General features: G+C 56.3%; 1 protein-coding gene across 1 annotated transcript in view; it reads right to left on the reverse strand.

Moving 5' to 3' along the window:
* The window catches only part of MACO1 (macoilin 1), a 65307-nt gene extending 63653 nt beyond the window's left edge, over positions 1 to 1654 (reverse strand). The window contains exon 1 of the mRNA XM_079987732.1: positions 1303 to 1654. Within this exon, the coding sequence (XP_079843858.1) occupies positions 1303 to 1382 (80 nt within the window). The 5' untranslated portion in view covers positions 1383 to 1654. The remainder of the gene's footprint in view (positions 1 to 1302) is intronic.
* Between the last annotated feature and the right edge of the window lie 607 nt (positions 1655 to 2261).

Consider the following 2261-nt stretch of genomic DNA (forward strand, 5'->3'; position numbering starts at 1 on the left):
TTCACTTAAGCCTCTTAAAAAGAGAAAGGGTATGTGTGTTGTTAGGGAGATCATAGAGGAAAGCTTCCCACAATTGGGAGAAGGGGAACCAAGTTCTAAAGACAACTATCTTGGGGGAGGTGGAAATTGAGCCAGAAGTGAAGCTTCTGAGGCCACAAAGCATTTGTGTGTGTGTCACTAAATGTTTGTCCTGTCTTTGTTGCAGCATTAAAAATACAATAATTATCAGCAATGATTTGAAGACATTCTAACAGATGCATGGGAAGATAAAGTGTAAGAACAAGTAGCCTGTTTGTGTGTTTGCACACACATTGGAGTGGGGGCTAGGCTGTGGCTTCACAAGAGAGTAATGGGATGGGAAATCTGTCAACAGAGATTGCCCCTGTGAAAGCCTCAAAGCAAGAGTTGTCAGTGTAGATGTGAGTATAGACAAAGTGTGGGGAACTTTTGGCCCAGCAAGCTTGGCCAATGGTCAGGGATGATGCAAGTTGTAGGGCTCACCACATCTGTTATAGAGGGAAAGGGAGGTTTCTAGAGGGAGGGTTCCCAATGTGAGGCATTGGGGGGGGGGGAGAGAGAAGGCTCCTAAGCATCAGTCTTCTACTTGTGGGTCACATCCCACTACTGTGCTGCAGCCTGACTTAAGAACAGCAGGGCCATCATACAGAGGCAGTAAAATGAAAGAAGGTGCCCCCAATGCATGTCTGCAGGATGGGTGCCAACCCCAAGTCTGAGCGGACTCTGTGGGGGGGGGGGCAGAAACGTGGGAGAGAGACGTTGCTTCAGAGGAAGGCTGAGGAGGGACCCGAGAGCGAGAGAGAGAAGGCAAGGCCCACTCAGGGCTACCCCAAAGCGTTTTGAGGCGAGGTGTTGGGAGGAGAGAAGCGTCGGGCGTCGTGGGAGGGGGCTACTTTTGCTTCTTCTGAAGACAATGGCCCAGAGCGCCAAAGAAGCGGGGCCCTGAGGGGAGACCGAGGGCGGACAAAGGGCGGGAAGTGGCTGCATGAGGGGAGAGGCAATTGGGGTGTGTGGAGGAGATAATGAAGGGGGGGCGTGTGAAAGTGGTGCGCGTGTGCGTTTCTGTGGGGATGAGGGGAGTCCCGCCAAGCTCGCCTGTCGTCGTCCTCCTCCGTGTGAGGAGAAAGAGGGGGAGGAAGCCCCGTCGGGGGCTGGGGCGGCGAAGGCGCCCCCTCCCCTGCTTCACCTCAAAGCCAAGAGAAGGAAGGAGGGAAGGAGGGACCGGCGAGGCTCCCTCGATGCCACTGACAGGCCGGGGCGGGGCGAGGCAGGTGCGGGCCATACCTGCCGTAGATGCCCTCAGTGATGCGGTTCCGCTTCAGCGGCCGCCGGAGTTTGCTGCAGTCGGCGCTCCGGCGCTTCATCCTCCCGTCCGGCCCGGCGAGACCCAACCCGGCCTGGCCCGGCGGTGGTGGTGGCGCCTGCTGCTGCTGCTGCTGCTGCTGCCCCCCGTCGCCGCCGCCGCCGCCTCCTCCTTCTCCGCTCCTGCCCCGCCCGGGTCACAGCGACAACATCCAAGCCTGTCCGAGGGACCCGCCGGAGGGAGTCTCAGCGGGTCTCCGGGTTTTGGGGGGTTTTTTGGCTCGCCTTTCCCCCCTGTCCCCGTTTTCTTTCTCCCTCCTTTTTTTTCTCCCCCCGCCCGACTAGGAAACAAAGAAATAAAAAATAATTTCAGATCTGTCCCTCCCCGCCGCCGCGTCCCCGCGCGCAGCCTCCGCGCCCTGCCCCGCCTCCTTTCAGGCATAAACCAATCGGCGGGAGGCATAACATGAGGTCGACGGACGAGCGAATCAATCAACATGGGGCTAGAGGGTAGAGAGGCGGGCGGCAGAACCAATGAGGAGATAGACGCTTCTGGTCCCGCCCTTTTCTAGGATGACGAGTCCCGCCTAGCAGGGAGAACGGCGTCCAGAACAGCCCGTGAAAGTAAGGATTTATTAAATTGATGGCGATACTACCCAGTCGTTGAATAGTTGGTACCAAAGTAGGAGGAGCAGCCTAGCTATCCCCCAATGAAAGAAAGGAGCTTTTTTGTATCCCGCCTTTAGCTTTGACATTTAGGTACGGGCCCCTATGGTTTGATTGGCGGGGCTACTGGCCAATAAAACCCCGACTAAAAGGCTCGCGTAATCCAAGGACCAAAGGTAAAAAGAGGCAAAGAATGGTGATCCCGCTGCATTCTAACACAGCTCGCTCACAGTCCCGCCCTCCAGCTTGACTGACAGGCTATATATCTAATAAAT

This window comes from Podarcis cretensis (assembly GCF_951804945.1).
Source record: "Podarcis cretensis genome assembly, chromosome: 8".
NCBI classification, from domain to species: Eukaryota; Metazoa; Chordata; class Lepidosauria; order Squamata; family Lacertidae; genus Podarcis; species Podarcis cretensis.